Source organism: Oncorhynchus nerka, linkage group LG17 (assembly GCF_034236695.1).
Source record: "Oncorhynchus nerka isolate Pitt River linkage group LG17, Oner_Uvic_2.0, whole genome shotgun sequence".
In the NCBI taxonomy this organism is placed as follows: domain Eukaryota; kingdom Metazoa; phylum Chordata; class Actinopteri; order Salmoniformes; family Salmonidae; genus Oncorhynchus; species Oncorhynchus nerka.
This window is the reverse complement of record NC_088412.1, coordinates 35,142,066-35,166,223: the sequence shown is the minus strand read 5'-3', so window position 1 is coordinate 35,166,223 and position 24,158 is coordinate 35,142,066. Positions and strand designations below refer to the sequence as shown.

The window sequence follows — 24,158 nt, the reverse complement described above, 5'->3', positions numbered from 1 at the left end:
GCAGGTCATTCCAAACTGGGTTACACGTTCCGCCAGGGTTACACGCAATACCGTCGGGGGTACGCCAAATCAAAATGTTATTCAATCTTTTTTTTTTACATTTGAAAAAACATAACATTATTATTTTTCTTCACATTTTCAAACAGTCCATTTGTATTTTCCAACGTGGCTATACATTTGTGGAAGCAAAACAACTTGTGTCGACAGGTGCAGGTGTAGTACCGTTACTACCAGCAGTGAATCTGATACAGCCGAAGAGCTTCTGTCCCTTTACCTGGGAAAGCACCATCGAAGAGGCACAAATATGATGAGAACTACATTGATTTGGGGTTCACTTATATTGGGAGTAGTGCCTTTCCTCAGCCACACTGTGTTATATGTGCAAAAGTACTCTCTCTCTCTCTCACCACTCAATGAAACCTTCACTCTTGCGCAGACATTTTAGAAACAAAACATGACCATTTGGAAAATAAGCCACAGGAGTTTTTTAGCGAGAATTAGGACGACTTTCGAGTAGTAAGAAAGGTATAAAAGCAACAGATACCAAGAAGGGGCTAGAAGCGTCTTATATGGTGCGCTACCGAGTGGCTAGGACAGGAAAACCCCATACTATTGTTAAGGACTTAATTCTTCCTGCTGCCGTGGATATGGCTGAGACAATGCTGGGGGAAAAGGCCAAAAAAAACTATACAGACAATGTCTTCATCAAACAACACTGTTTCACGACGCATCAGTGACATGGCAGGAGATGTTTTGAAACAATTACTGCTTCACATACAAGCCAGTCAATTCTATGCTTTACGGCTGGATGAGTCAACAGACGTGGCGGGCACAGCTCCTCGTATATGTCCATTACGTTTATGGAGGGTCAATTAAGGAAGACATCCTCTTCTGCAAACCACTGGAAACCAGGACAACAGGAGAGGACAGCTTTGTGACATCAAATGGACTTTGGTGGTCAAGATTTGTTGGTATCTGTACTGATAGCGCAAAAACCATGACACGCCACTTGGGTACACTGCAGCATCCACTTGGCTCTTGCTGCCAAGGGAATGCCTGACAGCTTGAAATACGTTTTGGACACTACAGTGAAAATTGTTAACTTTGTTAAAATTAAAGCAAGGCCCCTGAACTCTTGTGTATTTTCTGCACTATGCAATGCTTTAACAACTAATGCTTTTACAACATACAGAATTGCGCTGGTTTTCAAGGGGCAAAGTGTTGACACGTTCTTTTAAATTGAGAGACGAGCTTAAAGTTCTTTACTGACCATCATTTTCACTTGTCTGAACGTTTGCATGATGATGAGTTTCTCATATGACTGGCCTATCTGGGTGATCTTTTTTCTCACCTGAATGATCTGAATCTAGGATTACAGGGACTCTCCGCAACTATATTCAATATGTGGGACAAAATTGAGGCTATGATTAAGAAGTTGGAGTTCTTCTCTGTCTGCATTAACAAGGACAACACACAGGTCTTTTCATCATTGTATGATTTGTTGTGTGCAAAATTGCACTGTTAAGACACTGATGCCCTTTGCAACCACGTACCTATGTGAGAGTGTATACTCGGCCCTCGCTAGCATGAAAACTAAATATAGGCACAGACTGTGTGGAAAATTATTTAAGACAGACTCTCTCCAATACAACCCACCATTGCAGAGTTATGTGCACCCGTCTCATTAACCTGTGGTGAGTTATTCACAATTTTCGATTAACAAATAAGGTTTTATATGTAAGATTGTTAAATAAAGAGCAAAATTATTGATTATTGTTATATTATTATTTGTGCCTTGGTCCTATAAGAGCTCTTTGTCACTTCCCACGATTTGGATTGTGGCAAAAACTCACACTCATTCTTATGTTTACTAAATGTATCGTATTTTCTGTGTATGTCAGGCTTGCAATGATGGCAAAAAACAACATTTGAAAGTACGCTGACCCTGATGCTAGAGGGAGTACGCAACTAGCGGTTGAAGGTCTGAAGGGATACGGGACTATAAAAAGTTTGGGAACCACTGGTCTATTGTAATCTTGGTTAATTATATTTAATTACTCTGACTCTCCGACAACGAGAGTGGCGGTAGTTCCAGGTACGCCCAAGTTTGAGACGGACACCTGTGAATAAGAGGTAACAAGAGAATGTCAGATATATTTCAAGATTAAAATATTTTTAAAAGTTCAAAAGTTATGCCTACAAGTAGTATAAATGTAAAACACACAAAGGATTAGCCCTATTTCTGTCCTGCCCTCACGGCCTTTTCTTTGTAAAAGTCCTGATCAAAAAAAAATGTATTGGTGGTGTCCAGTCCAGATGATGCTTGCACATTTCTGTGAGGAAGGATGTTAACATTGCAAAGCAGCTGAAATCTGATTATATCTGACTGAAAGGTCCTTAGCCACTACAACACCAGACACCAGACAATTGAACCTGTAAAAGAGGAAAGCAGACAACAATAGACAATACATCAAAACCTTGCATACTAGCAATTACATTCACTGACCCCCAAGCTCAAGCAATAAGCTCATAAAGTACAAAGACGAAATACCTGAATTCATCTCCTTGTACTGGTGGAGGAGAGCAGGTTCTTCTTATGCTGAAAAACAAATTCCATAAAATAGGTTAGAGTCAAAACATGAATTCATTTATGTCCTATAGCTAGTTATTGCCTGTTGACTGCTACAGCTCTACTAGAATTATTGTGTGGTTTTAATTCTGACTTTTATGTTATATATATTTTTATCCCATTGTTGAGAAAGAGCTCCCAAGGTAAGAATTTTGCTGTCCTGTTTAAACTTAACACTAAAAAACAAGCCCTGTATTCAACCTGTTTTCAGCCAAACAATGGCAATGCTAACACAACTGATTTGGCAAACATTTAACTTCATAATTACCAGCTAGCTAGTTGTAAATCATGTTCCTCTAGGCAGCCAATTAGTTAAAAATCCAAATCTATTATCCAATCTAGATACCTATTTAGCCATAATTTCATCATGGTAATCTAGCTAGCCTATCTAGTGTGTGTCACCTAGCTAACATGGGTTATTATTTGAACCACAGTGGATATTTTTGGTGGTGAAACATGACAAACATGACAAAGATTATCATCATGTCATGCATGGCTTAGCACATTAGGAATAAACATTAACCAATCTAAAGTTAGCTCACCAGCTAGAGTTCTGTCCAGCTAACATTAACTAGCTGGCTAGCTACTGTAGCAGGCAAGCTAGCAGGCTACCTGTATGCAACTGTTTAATCCAGTAATCGTCAAAAGGACCCTAACGTTACTCCTTATAGTTGAATGCATTCAGTTATACAACTGACTAGGTATCCCCTTTTCCCTTTCCAAGGGCCTTACATGTTTTGTTTAGAGTTAAATTGGCTCTGGCAGCTAAAACAGCCAAATATTCCATTTAAACATGAATCGATACTCAATTGCGGTATGGTTCGAGAAACATAATGTAACGATCTGAGTGTAGTGGGTGAGGAGTCAGGCGCAGGAAGCAGAGAGTTCAGGTGAGTGCTATTTTAATGCACAGAGAAACGGCGAACATAAGCCAACCATCACGAAAACACAGGGCGTAATGAACAAACAAATGCCCCAAACAGGGTGACTTAAACTGTCCAGGGAAAACACACAAAATGGGAAAACACAAAACCCATAGACGTGTACACCAAACAGACGGTCACAATAATTAATCCACAAGGAACCAGGCGGGCCGGCTGACTAATAAAGCCTTACTACTAACTACCTAACTCAAAACAGGTGCATTCAATAAACACATAAGGAGGGGGAGGAAATAATCAGTGGCAGCTAGTAGGCCGGCGACGACGAGCGCCACCCGAACGGGAAGGGGAGTGTCCTTCGGTCGGAGTCGTGACACATAAAGCTCTCTACGTTCATATCAAAACAATTTCACAAATGCAAAATATACACTTACTGTAGTGTTTTAACCGGTTTTACCCCGTTTTCGTGGACAACATATTCCCATTTACATACAGTTATTCGGAGACGCAGCTAGCTAATTAGCATAGGTATGCCTCTGTTTTCCGTAAACAAGCACTGTAACATGAAAATATGGCCGGATGGGAACCCTTACCCTAACCCTAACCATATCAAGGTGTGTAATAATTTTACCTTGTGTTTTTTGAAAAAAACATTTAGCTGATATCAAACGATCCTTATGTTCCTTATGGTTCCAAAACCGTACCACAAGCGATATGTTTTAATGTTCAGAACAAGCGTCAGGACTCTAAATTAACAAAACTCCTCTGACCAGAAGATACTATCGTCAATAGGCACCAAGGGTAATTAGCAACTATGAATGGGTTGGCAACTGTTTAGCTACACAGCCATAGTTAGCAATGAAAACGGCTTTATGATACTGTGTTGATCTAGCTAATAAAGTATGCACAGCAAGATATTTATATTTCAGTTGAATGCATTCAGTTGTACAACTGACAAGGTATCCCCCTTTCCCTAATTATACTGAACAAAAATACAGTGCGTTCGGAAAGTATTCAGACCCCTTGACTTTTTCCACACGTTGTTACGTTACAGCCTTATTTTAAAATTGATTTTTTTTTAAATCCCCCAGCAATCTACACACAATACCCCATAATGACGAAGCCAAAACACATTTTTAGGCTAATTTATTAAACATAAAAAACATAAAAACCTTATTTACCTAAGTATTCAGACTTTTTGCTATGAGTCTAGAAATTGAGCTAAGGTGCATCCTGTTTCCATTGATCATCCTTGAGATGTTTCTACAACTTGATTGGAGTCCACCTGTGGTAAATTCAATTGATTGGACATGATTTGGAAAGTTACACACCGGTCTATATCAGGTCCCACAGTTGACAATGCATGTCAGATCAAAAACCAAGCCAAGCCAATTGTCCGTAGAGCTCTGAGACAGGGTTGTATCGAGGCACGAATCTTGGGAAGGGTACCAAAAATTCTCTGCAGCATTGAAGGTCCCCAAGAACATATTGGCCTCCATCATTCTTAAATGGAAGAAGTTTAAAACCACCAAGACTTTTCCTAGACCTGGCCGCCCGGCCAAACTGAGCAATCGGGGGAGAAGGGCCTTGGTCAGGGAGGTGAACAAGACCCCGATGGTCACTCTGACAGCACTCCAGAGTTCCTCCGTGGAGATGGGAGAACCTTCCAGAATGACAACCATCTCTGCAGCACTCCACCAATCAGGCCTTAATGGTAGAGTGGCTAGACGAAAGTCACTTCTCAGTAAAAGGCACATTACAGCACGCTTGGAGTTTGCCAAGATTGAACTATTTGGCCTGAATACCAAGCGGCACATCTGGAGGAAATCTGCCACCATCCCTACAGTGAGGCATGGTGGTGGCAGCAACATGCTTTGGGAATGTTTTTCAGTGGCAGCTACTGGGAGACTAGTCAGGATCGAGGGAAAGATGAACAGAGCATAGTGGGGCGTCGGTTCACCTTCCAACATGACAACGCATGAGTGGCTTTGTGACAAGTCTCTGAATTTCCTTGAGTGGCTCAGCCAGAGCCCGGACTTGAACACGATTGAACATCTCTGGAGAAACCTGAAAATAGCTGTACAGCAATGCACTCCATCCAACCTGACAGAACTTGAGAGGATCTGCAGAGAAGAATGGGAGAAGCTCCCCAAATACAGGTGTGCCAAGCTTGTAGAATCGTACCCAAGAAGACTCAAGGCTGTAATCACTGCCAAAGGTACTTTAACAAAGTACTGAGTAGTGTCTAAATACTTTAGTAGATGTGATATTTCAGTTTAGTTTTTTTTCATTATACGGTATTGTGTGTGGATTTATGAGGGGGGGGGGCGATTTATTCAATATTAGAATAAGGCTATATTTTAACAAAATATAGAAAAATCAAGGGGTCTGAATAGTTTCCAAATGCACTGTAAACACAATATGCAACAATTTCAAAGATTTTACTGAGTTACAGCTCATATACGGAAATCAGTCAGTTGAAATTCATTCATCTATGGATTTTAAATGACTGGGAATACAGATATGCATCTGTTGGTCACAGATACCTTAAAAAAAGTAGGGGCTTGGATCCGAAAACCAGTCAGTATTTGGTGTGACCACCATTTGCCTGTGGAATGTTGCCAGGTGAGTATGCAGGCCATGGAAGAACTGGGAAATGTTCAGCTTCCAGGAATTGTGTAGATCCTTGCGACATGGGGCCGTGCAACATCATGCTGAAACCTGAGGTGTTACATGAATGACAGAAAATGCACACATCAATGTAAATACAAAATGAAAGCAGAAAGAACAATATGGTCATAAAAAACAAACACTTTCATCACTATTAAGGTCATCAATCAGCCTTGACTTGCCCTAAAGGCACAAAAACATCAAATTTAAGAGCATTTTTAAGATTGTTCCACAAATAAGGTGCAAGAAAAGCTCAATTACTTAACTCAGTAGAAAGCAAAGTAAATATCAGAGTTAACCATTCCTGAGACCGTGTGTGGTAACTCGTATGTCTAAAGTTCATCCAGAGATTTTACCTTTGCCTCGACTCAGCAGTCTCGTTCAATCATCATGGCCCTGGTGAGTTACGTGACGCTTGCAGCAGGCATGTGTAGTTCTGTATGATAGTCTCATTAGCGGCTAATAGCCGCTAATTTCAATAAAGGGTGAATATATTGATAAAAGTCACCTTCTCCAGGAGAGATTCACAACCTTTTTCAATGTGGTTCCGTCCCATGTAGCTCAGTTGGTAGAGCATGGCACTTGCAATTCCAGGGTTGTGGGCTCGATTCCCACAGGGGACCTGTATGAAAATAGTATGAAAGTGGATGCACTCACTACAGTGAGTTGCTCTGGATAAGACTGTCTGCTACATGACTAAAATGTCAAACATAAAATCTGCTTTGGTGAAAAAAACAATTGGAACCATTTTTGTGTTTGACTGCTAGGTTTCATGTGTATTATGACTCACACTGTGGTACTCTGTATGTCTGGGTTTGAAGACTACTGTACATTGAAAGCAAGGGATTGTAAGATAAGTTTCAGGAGTATAGCTAATCACTAATTATTCAATAAACAATATAATCATTATGATGGATTATAACAATATTGTTTGTCTGGACCTACTATGAATGAATCCTCAACATCCTCAACACACTCACGTTTTATGTGGGCCTAGGCCTACTCTGTTTATTTTGGTTTCTGAACTATTCGTTCTGAATTTTGATATGAATTTCAGTTATCCTTGGGATGTTTTAAGATTGTAGTGAAATCAAATGTATTATATTCATTTTAACATAGTTATACAGAATAGAGACGATTAATGCTGTTAATAAAATCGTTATTTTGACTAAATCATTCAACTGAATGGTGAGGTCAGAAGTATAGTGGTTCTCAAGTGTCACGTTCCTCTGCTTCTCTCCTTTCTTTCACCTGCACTGATGTGAGAGAACTGGACAGGCAAAAGCTAAATTGAAGAAAATATTATGAAGAACTCTAGTGACACCGTGTGGCTAGCCGAAAACACATAGAATCGGGTGCTTTTATTACTTTCAAGTACCTTCTACTCCTTCCACCCACTAAGGATGCACTGCACCATGCAGTATCATGACAAAGTTATCAAGTCATATTCTCTCCATGACTCACCACATGAAAACAACCACTCCACGATGTTAACGAAATCACTTTGTTGCTTAACACCCTGACGACTCAAAACTTTCAGTCTGCAAACATATTTTCAGACATCTAGCTATGCCTTCAGATGAAGGTCTACCAGTTTATAACGCACTATAGCACCTAACATTCACAAAGGCTCAACATTGTGCACTCTTTTTATTTATCCGTTATTTTACCAGGTAAGTTGACTTAGAACACATTCTCATTTGCACCAACGACCTGGGGAATAGTTACAGGGGAGAGGAGGGGGATGAATGAGCAAAACAGGGGATTATTATGTAAACAGGGGATTATTAGGTGACTGTGATGGTTTTAGGGCCAGATTGGGAATTTAGCCAGGACACTGGGGTTAACACCCCTACTCCTACAATAAGTGCCATGGGATCTTTAATGACCGCAGAGAGTCAGGACACCCATTTAACGTCCCATCCGAAAGACGGCATCCCCAATCACTGCCCTGGGGAATTGGGATATTTTTTAGACCAGAGGAAAGAGTGCCTCCTACTGGCCCTCCAACACCACTTCCAGCAGCATCTGGTCTCCCATCCAGGGACTGACCAGGACCAACCCTGCTTAGCTTCAGAAGCAAGCCAGCAGTGGTATGCAGGGTGATATGCTGCTGGCAAATTGCAAAATGTTGTCTTCATGAACAATCCAATTTAAAGTGAAACACTTTCCATTTTTAACTTAGCCTAGCGGGGCGGCAGATAGCCTAGCGGGGCGGCAGATAGCCTAGCGGGGCGGCAGATAGCCTAGCGGGGCGGCAGATAGCCTAGTGGTTAGCGTGTTGGACTTGAAACAGAAAGGTTGCAAGATCAAATCCTCAAGGTGACAAGTTAAAAATCTGCCGTTCTGCCCCTGAACAAGGCAGTTTACCCACTGTTCCTAGGCTGTCTGAAAATAAGAATTTGTTCTTAATAAAGTTCAGTTCAACTCCCTTTTAAAATGTAATGATTAACCTTGACTCTATGTATGTGCAGAAGCAGGTCCATTTAATGCCTCTGAGTCAGATGAATACTGATGCACTGCCTGATGTAAGGTAAAGATCGGTTACAGACAAAGCTTTGAGAGTGGTTAGAGAATAGCTTAAAGGCAATTAAAAACTGTAGTCAGGGAAAGCAAGAGACCCATTAGTCGTTAGTGCTTTGAGTAGAAGGTTGTCTATTGTGCGAGCTAAAGTATGCAAATTATCGTCAATCAGAGCATCCCTTTCTTTCACTGTCCCTCTCTATTATTTTTTCTCAGTTGGAGGCAAAGAGAGAGTTTAGAGTGACACCCAAAATAAATAAATAAAATACATAAATCATCACAAATGTCAAGGCCTTCGGTCGCAAATATTGTTTATTTTCTGCCTTGTTTTGTGTACTGTTGGGGGTTACAGAAAATGACAAGGAAAAACACGTAGTAATAGTTCGTAATTACACACCTGGGACGATCTGCTTCTTTGAAAGAGAACCCTTGGATGCTACCATGTAGTGCGAGAGAATGAGTGATTCTCCACCTTCCTCAGTAGGGTAGTCGTTGACAATACATGTACATCCGCATTATGTGTGAAACATTACATTTACATTACATTTAAGTCATTTAGCAGACGCTCTTATCCAGAGCGACTTACAAATTGGTGCATTCACCTTATGACATCCAGTGGAACAGTAGTGCATCTAAATCTTTTAAGGGGGGTGAGAGGGATTACTTTATCCTATCCTAGGTATTCCTTAAAGAGGTGGGGTTTCAGGTGTCTCCGGAAGGTGGTGATTGACTCCGCTGTCCTGGCGTCGTGAGGGAGTTTGTTCCACCATTGGGGGGCCAGAGCAGCGAACAGTTTTGACTGGGCTGAGCGGGAACTGTACTTCCTCAGTGGTAGGGAGGCGAGCAGGCCAGAGGTGGATGAACGCAGTGCCCTTGTTTGGGTGTAGGGCCTGATCAGAGCCTGGAGGTACTGAGGTGCCGTTCCCCTCACAGCTCCGTAGGCAAGCACCATGGTCTTGTAGCGGATGCGAGCTTCAACTGGAAGCCAGTGGAGAGAGCGGAGGAGCGGGGTGACGTGAGAGAACTTGGGAAGGTTGAACACCAGACGGGCTGCGGCGTTCTGGATGAGTTGTAGGGGTTTAATGGCACAGGCAGGGAGCCCAGCCAACAGCGAGTTGCAGTAATCCAGACGGGAGATGACAAGTGCCTGGATTAGGACCTGCGCCGCTTCCTGTGTGAGGCAGGGTCGTACTCTGCGGATGTTGTAGAGCATGAACCTACAGGAACGGGCCACCGCCTTGATGTTAGTTGAGAACGACAGGGTGTTGTCCAGGATCACGCCAAGGTTCTTAGCGCTCTGGGAGGAGGACACGATGGAGTTGTCAACCGTGATGGCGAGATCATGGAACGGGCAGTCCTTCCCCGGGAGGAAGAGCAGCTCCGTCTTGCCGAGGTTCAGCTTGAGGTGGTGATCCGTCATCCACACTGATATGTCTGCCAGACATGCAGAGATGCGATTCGCCACCTGGTCATCAGAGGGGGGAAAGGAGAAGATTAATTGTGTGTCGTCTGCATAGCAATGATAGGAGAGACCATGTGAGGTTATGACAGAGCCCGGAGCCCTGTTCTGTGAGCTCGCAATGAGTCGTCGAGCCACGGAGCGGGAGGGGAGGACCGAGCTGGCCTGGAGGATAGGGGACATAGAGAGTCAAAGGATGCAGAAAGGGAGGAGAGGAGGGTTGAGGAGGCAGAATCAGGAGATAGGTTGGAGAAGGTTTGAGCAGAGGGAAGAGATGATAGGATGGAAGAGGAGAGAGTAGCGGGGGAGAGAGAGCGAAGGTTGGGACGGCGCGATACCATCCGAGTAGGGGCAGTGTGGGAAGTGTTGGATGAGAGCGAGAGGGAAAAGGATACAAGGTAGTGGTCGGAGACTTGGAGGGGAGTTGCAATGAGGTTAGTGGAAGAACAGCATCTAGTAAAGATGAGGTCGAGCGTATTGCCTGCCTTGTGAGTAGGGGGAAGGTGAGAGGGTGAGGTCAAAAGAGGAGAGGAGTGGAAAGAAGGAGGCAGAGAAGAATGAGTCAAAGGTAGACGTGGGGAGGTTAAAGTCGCCCAGAACTGTGAGAGGTGAGCCGTCCTCAGGAAAGGAGCTTATCAAGGCATCAAGCTCATTGATGAACTCTCCGAGGGAACCTGGAGGGCGATAAATGATAAGGATGTTAAGCTTGAAAGGGCTGGTAACTGTGACAGCATGGAATTCAAAGGAGGCGATAGACAGATGGGTAAGGGGAGAAAGAGAGAATGACCACTTGGGAGAGATGAGGATCCCGGTGCCACCACCCCGCTGACCAGAAGCTCTCGGGGTGTGCGAGAGCACGTGGGCGGACGAAGAGAGAGCAGTAGGAGTAGCGGTGTTGTCTGTGGTGATCCATGTTTCCGTCAGTGCCAAGAAGTCGAGGGACTGGAGGGAGGCATAGGCTGAGATGAACTCTGCCTTGTTGGCCGCAGATCGGCAGTTCCAGAGGCTACCGGAGACCTGGAACTCCACGTGGGTCGTGCGCGCTGGGACCACCAGATTAGGGTGGCCGCGGCCATGCGGTGTGGAGCGTTTGTATGGTCTGTGCAGAGAGGAGAGAACAGGGATAGACAGACACATAGTTGACAGGCTAGAGAAGAGGCTACGCTAATGCAGAGGAGATTGGAATGACAAGTGGACTACACGTCTCGAATGTTCAGAAAGTTAAGCTTACGTAGCAAGAATCTAATTGACTAAAATGATTAAAATGATACAGTACTGCTGAGGTAGGCTAGCTGCGTTGTTGACACTACCCTAATCAAGTCGTTCCGTTGAGTGTGAAGTTTCTACAATGCTGCTATTCGGGGGCTAGCTGGCTAGCTAGCAGTGTTGGTTACGTTACGTTGCGTTAGGAGAACGACAATAGCTGGCTAGCTAACCTAGCCAGCTAATGCGCATAATTATTAATTAATACTTTTTCTGGTAGATGTTTTATCCAGATGTTTATCCAGAAATAAAAGCTTTTACTTACGCCTAATATTTGAGATGGAAAATTGTCTTAATTTCCCCAAAAATACAGAATCTTAGCTTTCATTTCATACCCAATTTGATATGCTGCTATGAACTACACATGTTGGTGCTCATGGGTCCTTTCTGATGAAAATGCCCAGCATGAAAGGCCCCTGACCTTTAATGTTTATCAGAGGATAGCAGAGCCACGGAGTGCTTTTCATGTTGAAACAAATGTGAGCATTGCTTTGTGCTCTCAGCTAGGAATAAACCCTATGTAGACCTCCTGAGGAGCCACGCATGCATACTGAGAACAACGGTTCATACCCCAATGACCCCTCTTTCTCTGTGTAGCTCCAAGTGCACCAGAGGAGAAAAGGTTTTCTGATTTTTCTACTGCACATGTTTTTGAGTCCTCCTGCTACTCAGACAGAGTAGCTGTACTGGTGTGGTAGACATGCAGAGAGAGAGACGGAGTTGTTTATGTTCTCTTGAGGCATAAATGATGTGCTTTTAGTCTTAGTAATATATTTCTTCTTGTCCAATTGGTGCAGCGTCTAAGGCACTGCATCTCAGTGCTAGTGGCGTCACTACAGACCCTGGTTCGATTCCAGGCTGTATCACAACCGGCCGAGATTGGGAGTCCCATAGGGCGGCGCACAATTGGCCCAGCGTCATCCGGGTTAGGGTTTGGCCAGGCTAGACCGTCATTGTAAATAAGAATTTGTTCTTAACTGACTTGGCTAGTTAAATAAAGGTTACTTTTTTTTTTTTTACAAAATCAGTCTCTCTCTAGGACTGATTGTTGTCTAGTACTAATCTGTGCAGTTCTGGCTCCCCCTATGGGAGCACTGCAAGTATTATTACATCTACAATGTGGAGTGTGAACAGGAGCCTCTCAAAATCACTCCAGGTTAATCATCTGCAGGAGCAGAGTCATGCAGTGTAGATGATGCAAATAGTCTGGGGAGCCATTTGATTAGATGTTCAGGAGTCTTATGGCTTGGGGGTAGAAGCTGTTTAGAACCCTCTTGGACCTAGACTTGGCGCTCCGGTACCACTTGCCATAGTAGAGAGAACAGTCTATGACAAGGGTGGCTGGAGTCTTTGACAATTTTTAGAGCCTTCCTCTGACACCGCCTGGTATAGAGGTCCTGGATGCCAGGACGTTTGGCCCCAGTGATGTATTGGGCCATACGTACTACCCTCTGTAGTGCCTTGCGGTCGGAGGCCGAGCAGTTGCCTTGCCAGGCAGTGATGCAACCAGGTCAGGTAGTTCTCGATGGTGAAACTGTAAAACCTTTTGAGGATCTCAGGACCATGCCAAATCTTTTCAGTTGCCTGAGGGGTAATAGGTTTTGTTGTGCCCTCTTCACGACTGTCTTGGTGTGCTTGGACCAGTTTGTTGGTGATGTGGAGACCAAGGAACTTGAAGCTCTCGACCTGTTCCACTACAGGCCCGTCGATGAGAATGTGGGCATGCTCGGTCCTCCTTTTCCTGTAGTCCACAATCATCTCCTTTGTCTTGATCACGTTGAGGGAGAGGTTGCTGTCCTGGCACCACACGGCCAGGTATCTGACCTCCTCACTATAGGCTGTCTCATCGTTGTTGGTGATCAGGCCTACCACTGTTTTGTCATCGGCAAACTTAATGATAGTGTTGGTACAGGTGTGGACTGAGCACACACCCCTGGGGAGCTGCAGTGTTGAGGATCAGCGTGGCAGATGTGTTGCTACCTGGCCTCACCACCTGGGGCCGGCCTGTCAGGAAGTCCAGGATCCAGTTGCAGAGAGAGGTCCCAGAATCCTTAGCTTGGTGTTGAGCTTTGAGGGTACTATGGTGGTGAACGCTGAGCTGTAGTCAATGAACAGCATTCTCACATAGGTGTTCCTTTTGTCCAGGTGGGAAAGGGCAGTGTGGAGTGCAATAGAGATTTCATCATCTATTTCGGCGGTATGCAAATTGAAGTGGGTCTAGGGTTTCTGGGATAATGGTGTTGATGTGAGCCATTACCAGGCCTTCAAAGCATTTCATGGCTACGGACGTGAGTGCTACGGGTCCGTAGTCATTTAGGCAGGTTGCCTTTGTGTTCTTCGGCACAGGGACTATGGTGGTCTGCTTGAAGCATGTTGGCATTACGGACTACGCATTACGCATTAATGCTAAATCAATCAGGGACATGTTGAAAATGTCAGTGAAGACACCTGCCAGTGGTGCTTCCTGCTTTAATTTTAGTTTGTAAACCGGAATTAGGAGGATGGAATTATGGTCAGAATTGCCAAATGGAGGGCAAGGGAGAGCTTTGTACGCGTCTCTGTGTGTGGAGTAAAGGTGGTCTAGACTTTCTTCCCCTCTGGTTGCACATTTAACATGCTGGTAGAAATGAGATCAAATGGATTTGAGTTTTCCTGCATTAAAGTCCCTGGCCTCTAAGAGCGCCGCCTCTGGGTGAGTGTTTTCCTGTTTACTTATGGCCCTATACAGCTCATTGAGTGTGGTCTTAGTGCCAGCATCGGTTTGTGGTGGTATGTAGACAGCTCCGAAAAATACAGATAAAACTCTCTTGGGAATTAGTGTGGTCTTCAGCTTAACATGAGATACTCAACCTCAGACGAGCCAAACCTTGAGACTTCCTTAGATTTCATGTACCAGCTATTGTTTTCAAATATTCATAGACTGCCACCCCTTGTCTTACCAGAGGCCGCTGTTCTATCCTGCCGAAAAAGCTTACAACCCGCCAGCTATATGTTATTCATGTCGTCGTTCAGCCACGACTCTGTGAAACATAAGATATTACAGTTTTTAATGTCCCGTTCGTAGAATATACGTGATCGTGGTAAAGGTAGATTACCCTCTCAGCGACGGATACTAAAAAGACACCCGGATCTTAGTTCACGATACCTGTGTCTCTTTCTTCTGCGAATTACGGGGATGAGGGTCTTGTCGGGCATCTGAAGTAAATCCTTCCCTCCCGACTCGTGTCCTTGGGTTCTGGAAAGCAGCAAATTAAATATATTGTGTAAAGTGTCCATGGGAAATGGCCTCGGCCTAAGCAGGGAACCTGGCAACAGACCAGCATGAGTCTCCTCTGCTGTGACTCACTGACCCTTATCTGACTCTACAGCAGCACCACTAACGACATCCCCAGCCTGCTCAGCTAAACACTTATTAACACACAACGGTTATCACAGCATATTCATATTAAATGCTGTACATTTTTACAGGATTATTACTTCATAATTGTATTTGATAGCGCTAGAAGATGAGTTAATACTAACTGCTGTATCATCAGTAGCAGTGGTAAGTAGTAGTAGTAGTATTTTATAAAGTAGGAACTATATTAGAAATGGTCAGAGATGGCAGAATCAGAGAACCCTCTTCTAAAGAACCAGGCTGCATAATGACTGATCCCAAAAATCAACTTACTGCTGAGAGCATATGCAGGTAGCCCAGTGGTTAGAGAGGCGAGCCGGCCACTGGAGGGTTGTAAATTTGAATCCCGGATCTGAAGGGAAAAATCTGTTGGGATTATAAATGTTTTTCCTTCAAGCAAGGCACTTACAGTAACCCCCCAAAAACAGCTACCCGGGCACCCAGTATGGAAGCCCCACGCACCTCTCCAAAACCTGTGTGTGTGTGTGTTTTAGAGAGGTTGGGTTAAAAGCGGAAGTCCAATTTCAGTTGGACCTTGTGTACAATATGACCAATAAAGTAATCTTAATCTTAAAACCAGCACAGTATTGAGTACACAGAAAGAAATGGAGAGAGACCTAGTGAGACTTGGGCAGTGTCCCAATAGTCTAAAGATGCTCATCCACACTAATCTGAAAGCACGGGATAGGTGGTATCAGATGCCCAAAGGCATCCCTACATTATCCATATGATTTTCACCCATATGGATAATGGGTAAGGCAGCTAGGAGAGGAAGTGACATAATACTGTTGGGATCAACCCTTCAACTGCAATCATTCATGTCACAATCCTTCAACTGCAATCATTCATATCACTGCCTGGATAAACATAATGATGGTTAATGAGAAGAGAGATGAGGAGAGGAAGGAAAGTAAAACTATTGAGATGCACCCTTAGGCTAGTTAGTCAGTCAATGCAGCTACATCCTTTAGCCTCTGCCAGTGTTGTGAATTGGTGCTGCTCCAATTGCCCACACATCTGAGACATCTTGGCAAGCAGAGCGCTGCTTCTTACCATAAGTTACAGACAGGTGACACAGATGGACTGCATTATACAACATCAAGCTACATTCATCATGCACATCTTGTACAGAACATTGCCTGCATGGCATACTGAGTACCTTACTACAGTCATTAGCTTAGGTGACCACTAGTAGGTAGTCTTGCTCTTTCTAAGTTTCAAGCCACTGTCTATCCATTGATATCTCCCTATATTTGATAAACAAATCAAATCAAATGTTATTTGTCACATACACATGGTTAGCAGATGTTAATGTGAGTGTAGCGAAATGCTTGTGCTTCTAGTTCTGACAATGCAGTAATAACCAACAAGTAATCTAACCTAACAATTCCACAACTACTACCTTATATACACAAGTGTAAAGGGATAAAGAATATGTACATAAAGATGTATGAATGAGTGATGGTACAGAACGGCATAGGCAAGATGCAGTAGAGTGTATGGAGTACAGTATATACATATGAGATGAGTAATGTAGGGTATATAAACATAAAGTGGCATAGTTTAAACTGGCTAGTAATACATGTATTACATAAAGATGGCAAGATGTAGTAGATGATATAGAGTACAGTATATACATATACAAATGAGATGAGTAATGTAGGGTATGTAAACATTATATTAAGTAGAATTGTTTAAAGTGGCTAGTGATAAATTTTTACATCAATTTCCATCCATTTCCATTATTAAAGTGGCTGGAGTTGAGTCAGTATGTTGGCAGCAGAAACTCAACATCACAATTCTACATAATCATAATAATTTAAAGAGATTATCCGGTACTTTTGTTTACTTTTTATCCAGTAGTTCTGAAAGTAGCCTTATGAGGCAAAGTGGTTTATGAAAATTGCGTACTACGTCACATATGTGCAGATACAGTGAGGGGAAAAAGTATTTAATCTCCTGCTGATTCTGTACGTTTGCCCACTGACAAAGAAATGATCAGTCTATAATTTAAATGGTAGGTTTATTTGAACAGTGAGAGACAGAATAACATCAAAAAATCCAGAAAAACGCATGTCAAAAATGTTAGAAATTGATTTGCAATTTAAATGAGGGAAATAAGTATTTGACCCCTCTCAATAAGAACGATTTCTGGCTCCCAAGGTGTCTTTTATACAGGTAACGACCTGAGATTAGGAGCACACTCTTAAAGGGAGTGCTCCTAATCTCAGTTTGTTACCTGTATAAAAGACACCTGTCCACAGAAGCAATCAATCAATCAGATTCCAAACTCTCCACCATGGCCAAGACCAAAGAGCTCTCCAATGATGTCAGAGACAAGATTGTAGACCTACACAAGGCTGGAATGGGCTACAAGACCATCACCAAGCAACTTGGTGAGAAGGTGACAACAGTTGGTGTGATTATTCGCAAATGGAATAAACACAAAATAACTGTCAATCTCCCTCGGCCTGGGCTCCATGCAAGATCTCACCTCGTGGAGTTGCAATGATCATGAGAACGGTGAGGAATCAGCCCAGAACTACACGGGAGGATCTTGTCAATGATCTCAAGGCAGCTGGGACCATAGTCACCAAGAAAACAATTGGTAACACATTACACCGTGAAGGACTGAAATCCTGCAGCGCCCGCAAGGTCCCCTGCTCAAGAAAGCACATATACATGCTAGTCTGAAGTTTGCCAATGAACATCTGAATGATTCAGAGGACAACTGGGTGAAAGTGTTGCGGTCAGATGACCCCAAAATGGAGCTCTTTGGCATCAACTCAACTCGCCGTGTTTGGAGGAGGAGGAATGCTGCCTATGACCCCAAGAACACCATCCCACCGTCAAACATGGAGGGGGAAACATTATGCTTTGGGGGTGTTTTTCTGCTAAGGGGACAGGACAACTTCACCGCATCAAAGGGATGATGGACGGGGCCATGTACCGTCAAATCTTGGGTGAGAACCTCCTTCCCTCAGCCAGGGCATTGAAAATGGGTCGTGTATGGGCATTCCAGCATTGACAATGACCCAAAACACATGGCCAAGGCAACAAATTAGTGGCTCAAGAAGAAGCACATTAAGGTCCTGGAGTGGCCTAGCCAGTCTCCAGACCTTAGTCCCATAGAAAATCTGTGGAGGGAGCTGAAGGTTCGAGTTGCCAAACGTCAGCCTCGAACCCTTAATGACTTGGAGAAGATCTGCAAAGAGGAGTGGGACAAAATCCCTCCTGAGATGTGTGCAAACCTGGTGGCCAAGTATAAGAAACGTGTCTGACCTCTGTGATTGCCAACAAGGGTTTTGCCACCAACTACTAAGTCATGTTTTGCAGAGGGGTCAAATACTTATTTCTCTCATTAAAATGTAAATCAATTTATAACATTTTTGACATGCGTTTTTCTGGATACTTTTGTTGTTATTCTGTCTCCCGCTGTTCAAATAAACCTGCCATTAAAATTCTAGACTGATAATTTGTAAGGGTTGTCGTGGAAGAAGGATCGGACCAAAGCGCAGCGTGGTAAGTGTTTATGATGATTTTAATTAAAGAAAGCAATGAACACTGAATCAAAACAATAAACAATGACGTGAATTTCCAAAAACCGAAACAGTACCGTGTGGCTCAAACACTCACACTGAAATAAACACCCACAAACCAAAAGTGAAACCCAGACTACCTATGTATGATTCTCAATCAGGGACAACAATTGACAGCTGCCTCTGATTGAGAACCATACTAGGCCAAACTCAAAAACCAACATAGAAAAACAAACATAGACTGCCCACCCCAACTCACACCCTGACCATACTAAAACAAAGACAAAAACAAAGGAACTAAGGTCAGAACATGACGTAATTTCTTTGCCAGTGGGCAAACGTACAAAATCAGCAGGGGATCAAATATTTTTTTTCCTCACTGTACGTGCACCACATCATTACTCTCTCTTGCTCTGCTGTGTGTGCATCTTGCTAGCTGACATTGGCTGGAACTCAAATTGCTAGAGGGCTGGCACACATGGGGGAAAATGGCGCTGCACAGCTTCCAGATTTCAAACTAGGGATTTCGTGGCTAATTGAAGTAAATAGTATTTCTGCTCATAGATTATGCAGGTATGAACTACACATTGACACATTCAGCCCAAAGTGGGAGCTTTAAAAATGCTTACTAATCATTAAAACTCTGGATGTCGCACGTCTTTAACTTTACCTTTATTTAACTAGGCAAGTCAGTTAAGAACAAATTCTTATTTACAATGACTGCCTACCCTGGGGCCTGTTGCACAAAACTAGGATAAGGGATTAAGCCAGGATATCTTGGTGATCCTGGCTCAATTGATCCGTAATCCGGTTGCACTAAAGATGGATAGGGGGCAGGAGGATATGTTATGGTATAAATTACCATGGAGATTTATTCTGTGGAGCTAGCCTGCTCCAGACCAGGCTAAATTCCAGGATCTATTTAATCTCATCCCTAATGTCAGTCAGCAGTCACCACAAATGGAAACCAATAGTTATTTCACTGCTCACTATACATTGTTATCACATATAACTAGACCCACTGTTATTATTTAAACGTTTGTGATCATTCATTTCAATGATTTTGGATAAAAAATGATTTTTAGATGATGTTGCTATCATTAGATAATTCACAGTTTCCCATAGACTATAAGGCTATATATAAAATGATAGAATATTAGGGCCACAGAGGGGAAAAAAACACAAGTCATAATATTGTAACCAGTTGTTTTAAAGGAGGACAGTTGTTAAAATGACAGATGTGGGGCATTTCGTGAAATTGTACTTCAGTATGGTTTCATAAACAAAGACATGCTGATGTGCCAGAATATTAAGTATCACATTGTCATAAGTATCAAAACTGTAAAAACAATATGCAGCTTTTCTGCAGAAAGAACCAGCCTCATAAATTTATGACTTTATCCTTTTTCTTCAGTGTGGCCCTAGTACTCTGTCATATAAACAAATACACATTCCATATGAATATAAAAACACAATGTGTAACATTATGTTCCTTTATTGAATAAGGACAAAACAAAGCAGGTAAACCATCAGCTCCTTTCGAAACTGAAGTCACAGTGACTCTACAAGATGGAAAGCACAGAATCCAAGCATATTATACAAAATGATACATACACATTCAAAGGTCTGTATATAACACACCCTGCATGTCTGCACACTAAAATAAATGCAGGACAAATCCATACACATCAACTGAACAGACAAATGAATGGATGCAGTAGCCTCCCTGCAGCCTTGTATTACACACAGTATACCGCACAAACATCATAAGAGGCCAAATTCGTCAAAAAACGAACCCAAAAAAACCCAAATTCCTCTGCCACCGCAGGACATATTTAACCAAAATTGAAAGCACACATACTAACTAAAATAATTCAACACATATTGGTCCCTCAGCAGCCGACCACTGTCGTCATCAGGGAAGATTGCCGGATTGTCCCAGTCCATGGCTGGTGGCACTCTGGGGGCCCTCTCCTTCCTCAGGCAGGCCACATTGTGGAGGACAGCACAAGCCACAGTAATATCACATGCCCTAACAGGGCTGACCCTTAATTTGTGAAGGCAGTGAAAGCGTGCCTTCAGGAGGCCAAAGGTCATTTCAACTCTGGTCCTGGCATGGGCATGGTTGTAGGCCTGCTGTGCTTCCTGGGGGTCTGTGAAAGGTGTCAGGAGAAAAGGCTGGCAGCCATACCCCCTGTCTCCCAGCAACACACCAGAGAATTCACCTGTAAACACAAAATCTCATCATTACTACCTCATAAACACAGTGATATTCTTGACACAGCCATGATGGTTATAAATAGGGGTTGTGTGGCTTACCTTGTGATAGATTTCAGAGGCCCGAAAGATTCTGGAGTCATGGACTGAGCCAGGCCATTTTGCCACAACATTGCTGATCACACAGTCAGCATTGCAGACCATCTGAAATCATAAGATGAGGAATATTACACCAATCAATGCACATCACTGGCAATGCAGAGTGTTCGTCAATGGACAATATCAAAAAGTTATGTTCACCTGAACATTAATGCTGTGAAAGGATTTCCTATTCACAAAATCGGCCTCATGGGCACCTGAGGGGGCTTTTATCCTTATGTGTGTGCAGTCCACTGCACCAATGACATTGGGGAAACCTGTCACACAAAGTAATGAGTATCCTACTATGTGTTAACAGTTGTCCTGTAATTTGTAGATCCTCTTACCTGCAATCCTATAGAACTCCTCTTTGATGTCACAGAGTCTTCTGTGGCCAGGAAGGAGATGAAGACATCTGCTAATGCTTTGATAGCCAGACACACACTCCTTATTGTGCGGCAAATTGTGGCCTTGTTCAGCTGTTCTGCATCCCCCACTGAGTACAGGAAGGCTCCACTAGCAAAAAGCGCAAGGCCACACAAACCATTTGCTCCACACTCAGTGCATGGCTCCGTGCAGTGCGGTGCTTAATCCTGGGACCCAGTAGTCTGCATAGATACCTGATGCCATCTGCAGAAAGCCTGTATCTTTCATATAGATGGTCATCAGGGAAGGCCAGTGGGTCCAACCGGTCCCTGAAGACCCTTTCTCGCCTGAAGGCTCTCCTCAGCACAAGTGCTTCTTCATCCACCACATCTCGCACGAATGGGCATGCCATTGTCAGAGCAGAAAGGAACACACAATTTTGGGCCTTCATATAGGCTAGTGGCCACACCTGGTGCTGGGGGGGTGGGCAAAAGAGGGCGATGCCTTATAACGATGACTTGGTTGTACTGATTGCTGGGAAAATAAAAAAAACCTTAGAAAGATGCCACCGTCCTGTGTGCTCACAATAAGAGCTCATATGTCATGGCTCACTTGACTTTACGAGAATATACCTAATTTTTATTTTGAGCTGTGTCATCTTCTTGGAGCTGGGGGAGGAAAGAAAAATAATGATTAATACATTTGTGTTACAGTTAGCATACAGTGTACATTGAAGGCATATCTCACCTCCCTCTCAAGTTTTTTTTTATTTCAAGGTCCAGTTTCCTAATTGTCCTCTTTTTTATTTCGGACTCCAGTGCAAGATTTTCCATCTTTTTCTTCTTGTACTGAATGTCTGTCTGCCAGTTCTATTTGGCGCCGGAGGTGGTTGCCATACAACTTTCTGATAGCTTGTGAGCTCTGTGAACACAATACAATTAGCGCAGCTGGAATTTGGCAGGATGTGGTGTCCTTTTATTAATATGCACTATGTTGCCAGGCTGGTTTTCCCACTGTATAGCATCTGGGTCCTGTAAAAGAAATTAGATTTTTTGATTTTGATGAGGACTCCTCACCATTGTAGAGTAAATAGTACTTTCACAGTCTTAACATGATACCTCATGCCTTCTGGAATCCAGAGAGATGGTCTCCTCCTCATCATCGTCTCCATCATGTGCTGTTGCTGCTGCACTGGGGCCTTCACCCTATCACATTTAATCGGATTCATATTGAAGCTAGTAGACAAGACATGCCAGGCCTACAGTATGCCTTTGATGGAGTACTCACTGGATCAGCATCGTCTGGTGCTTGTGCTGGTGGCTCTAACAGGAACACAGTGCTGCCAGGCACTGCAAGGCAATAGGTAAACCAAAGTCAGACAGTCCAAATTGATTCAATATGAATGTGGTTGTATCCCATGTAGAGATGGAAGGACATACCTTGAATGAAGCGGGTGGCATCTTGGGAGGAACCTATGCTCGTCTCTTTCCCCCCAGGGATCCCCTCTAAGACGGGCCTGCCTTTATTTAGCTCCAAGGCCATGTCCTCTGCTGGGGTAAGGTCAGCCTTTGGTGACCCACCACCCGTGCCTTGTCTGTGGGTATTCTTTTTCACTGCTAAAACAGTACAGACAATGTGTGAGCAGGCACCTTCTGGGTACAATATATGCTTGTGCTTTGTTAAATATTAGTCAGGGACCATACCATTCTGCAGAATGTTCTTGTATTTGATTTTGACCTGCTGCCATGTCCGTTTTGGCCCGTTCATGTTTAATCTACACACACACACACACACACACACATTTAATGGAGTCACACTGCAAAAAATAACTTGGTATTTTTGTCTTGTTTTCAGTAAAAATATCAAAAAATTTATCATAGCTTTATACAGTGTGATGGAGTTACTTTACACAATTTCACTCATATCTGCAGTGCATTTCAATTAAAAATTTAACCGTTTCATAATTACAGTACAACTGCATTTTTGGAGATGTGAATTAAATATTTGAATTGTAATTGTGATGTTTCAGCGGAGCGGTGAGTGTGTAATTGTGCACTACTTACGCATTCAGGCGGTCTGCAATACTTTGCCACGCTTTTTCTCTTTTCTTCTTAATTATATATTTTACCTCCTCGTATGCCTCCATGAGGATTTGTGCTTCCGACGGGGAAAAGTACGCGGCTCTAGTTGCCATGGTAAATCAGTTAATCTGTGATCTGTGGCGGGGTCTATTTGAGTGAGCCGTGAGCGCGCACCTATCCAGGATTGGTTTCACCTGGCTTAATGAATCCGTGTCTGCTCATCCTGGCTTGGTCTTTGTGCAACCAATTAAGCCTGGACGCACATGTTTTGGCTTCATTGAGCTCAGCTGAGTCATTTATCCCGGATGTCTTAATTCTACTTTTGTGCAACAGGCCCCTGGTGACGCTGGGCCAATTGTGCGCCACCCTATCACGGCCAGATGTGATACAACCTGGATTTGAATCAGGAACTGTATTGACACCTCTTGCACTGAGATACAGTGCCTTAGACCGCTACGCCACTCGGGAGCCCATCTTCTAATGAAGATAACTGATCCAAAAGGTGAATTTACACACACTTAGTTTGAGTTGGTATAGGAATCCAAAGCATAAACATAAGTGTCTCATAAGAAATGTAAATGGCAAGGCAGCAGTTGAAACAATAACAACGTGTAATCGTGTTACTGTTTCGGTAAAAGGCTGAGGGATGGGGCCTGAGAAATCGAATCACTCTCAAATTCATAGACAGAGCTATGGATGCAAGGACTGATGCGCCAAAATTATAGTTTTTACCATGTTTTTAGGCTACACAGTGCTCATTTACATGTACTTTGTTTACAAACATTGGCGTAAAACAAGCTTATATTTTGGGGTTCTGATGAGGTATGACAGTAAAACTAAGTTCATGAGGAATTTATAAGTGATATTGTTCATCAATCAATGGGTACATATCATTCATTTAAAAGTAGAAAAATTGATGGAGCAACTGCTGATTGCCCCTTCAAGTGTTACTTTTATTTTATTTAACTAGGCAAGTCAGTTAAGAACACATTCGT

The 24,158-nt window shown here is 43.1% G+C and overlaps 1 protein-coding gene across 3 annotated transcripts; it reads right to left on the bottom strand.

The window, feature by feature from the left end:
- Nucleotides 1-19,819: 19,819 nt before the first annotated feature.
- Nucleotides 19,820-23,502, bottom strand: LOC135561428 (uncharacterized). 3 transcript variants are annotated; one of them, XM_065003144.1, is made up of 11 exons: nt 23,146-23,502; nt 22,786-22,856; nt 22,522-22,698; nt 22,370-22,431; nt 22,201-22,287; nt 22,072-22,113; nt 21,830-22,003; nt 21,064-21,750; nt 20,879-20,994; nt 20,681-20,782; nt 19,820-20,586 (listed from the first exon to the last, which is right to left on the bottom strand). In XM_065003144.1, exons 1-7 carry the CDS (start codon nt 23,274-23,276, stop codon nt 21,869-21,871), a joined length of 705 nt encoding a protein of 234 aa, XP_064859216.1. In that variant the 5' UTR covers nt 23,277-23,502; the 3' UTR covers nt 19,820-20,586; nt 20,681-20,782; nt 20,879-20,994; nt 21,064-21,750; nt 21,830-21,868. The 3 variants fall into 3 exon arrangements, with proteins under 3 accessions (XP_064859216.1, XP_064859215.1, XP_064859214.1); XM_065003143.1 differs by lacking the exon at nt 20,879-20,994 and having other exon boundaries at nt 21,064-21,616; nt 21,715-21,750; XM_065003142.1 differs by lacking the exon at nt 20,879-20,994.
- Nucleotides 23,503-24,158: the final 656 nt, after the last annotated feature.

What these genes read in the sequence shown, in the direction of transcription:
- LOC135561428 (XM_065003144.1), bottom strand. Translation starts at nt 23,276, where the DNA reads ATGGCAACTAGAGCCGCGTACTTTTCCCCGTCGGAAGCACAAATCCTC. An exon ending in CAAGAACATTCTGCAGAATG is followed by an intron (nt 22,699 to 22,785) that starts GTATGGTCCCTG and finishes GTACTGTTTTAG; the next exon opens with CAGTGAAAAAGAATACCCAC. An exon ending in CACCAGACGATGCTGATCCA is followed by an intron (nt 22,288 to 22,369) that starts GTGAGTACTCCA and finishes TAAATGTGATAG; the next exon opens with GGTGAAGGCCCCAGTGCAGC.